At 49.5% G+C, this 1,337-nt stretch overlaps 1 protein-coding gene across 1 annotated transcript; it reads left to right on the plus strand.

The window, feature by feature from the left end:
* Positions 1–614: 614 nt before the first annotated feature.
* Pmar_PMAR009139 (hypothetical protein) lies at positions 615–909 on the plus strand (the record flags this gene model as incomplete). The annotated part of the gene is made up of 1 exon (XM_002776029.1): positions 615–909. A coding segment is annotated over one exon (295 nt), but the record flags the coding sequence as incomplete, so codon positions are not given.
* Between the last annotated feature and the right edge of the window lie 428 nt (positions 910–1,337).

Here is a 1,337-nt window from a genome sequence, read left to right on the forward strand (position 1 = left end):
AGCTGGTGCTGCTGCTGTTCAGGTCGTGTTACAGAGCATTTATCCCAGTATGGCCATGTACAGGAGGTCACTGTTATGTATGATAGGGAAACTGGCAGGCATAGAGGCTTTGCCTATGCAACGTTCTCGAACAATGATGAGGCAATAGCCGCCATCAATGGCAATAATGTTATACACGGCAAACTGGTAATAAGGCTCATTGATCTCGTCAACTATTCAAGCTTGCTTCCTATCAACTTCTGGTGCCTATAGTTGGCATCCTCCATGTATATAAGCTATGACTGGTTTATAGGGGCTCGTTAGGTACAAGTGAAGCCTTCCTCTCGTAGTATGGAGCATGTTGGCGGCAATGCTTTACAACATCCTCCTACTACTATTACTACCAGTAGTACCTGCAGTACACAGTACCATACTGGGACTAGTAATCCGAAGACTGCTACAGCGTACCATCAGCCACAGCCACCACCCCAACGCCTCCAACATATATCACCCTACACGCGCGGTGGAGTAGGAGTAGGAGGAGATCGGCAGGATACCTACACTACTGGGTACTACTCCCCTCTCTACTGGGCACTGGATATACTAGGTTTGTGGTCAGTGTTGCACCATTTCAGATACCATACAGGCAAGAGACAGGAGATCCAACAACAGCTTGCCAACAGTCGTTATCATGATAATGACAGTAAACCCACCAAGAGTAGTCAGCAGCTTACTGCTCAGGAAGGTGGTGATGAGCTGCAACCGGTACACGACGACGCTGACCAACGACCATCACAACCACAACAGCAGCAGCAGCAGCTGGAGGAGGAGGAGAAGGAGGAGCTGGGGTCATCTCCATACAAGCAACAGTCCGTGCCTTGGGATCGGAGTAATTCGATCCAGGAGGAGGAGGAGCAGGAAGAAGGACAAGTGGGAGATGCTTCTGAGGGGCCTATCCCAGAGGCAGCAGCAGCAGCAGCAGTAGCTCCACCACTACCGCAACCGGGACATCAGCAGCATATCGTTATGCCACAACAACAACAACAACAGCAGCAGATGTCAACAACACTTCCACCTGGTATGTTTATACCCATGAATCAACAACAGCTGGGATATACACCATCATCACAGTATGAGGGTCTGGTTATGCCAAGTGTAACAACGTCATCACTACAACAGCAGATGCCACCACAGTAGTACATAGATACTTACGCCCTACAGCACATCCCCCTCCTATCCTTTTAGGTCCATGGTTACATACAATGGGATACCCCCCGAGGGAACAGCTAGCCCTCCTCTCTATCAGCAGGATATGTAACCGCTACTCCAGCATTCATACCGATACCTCCTCCTACTCA

This window comes from Perkinsus marinus (genome assembly GCF_000006405.1).
Source record: "Perkinsus marinus ATCC 50983 genomic scaffold scf_1104296954686, whole genome shotgun sequence".
Taxonomy (NCBI): Eukaryota; Perkinsozoa; order Perkinsida; family Perkinsidae; genus Perkinsus; species Perkinsus marinus.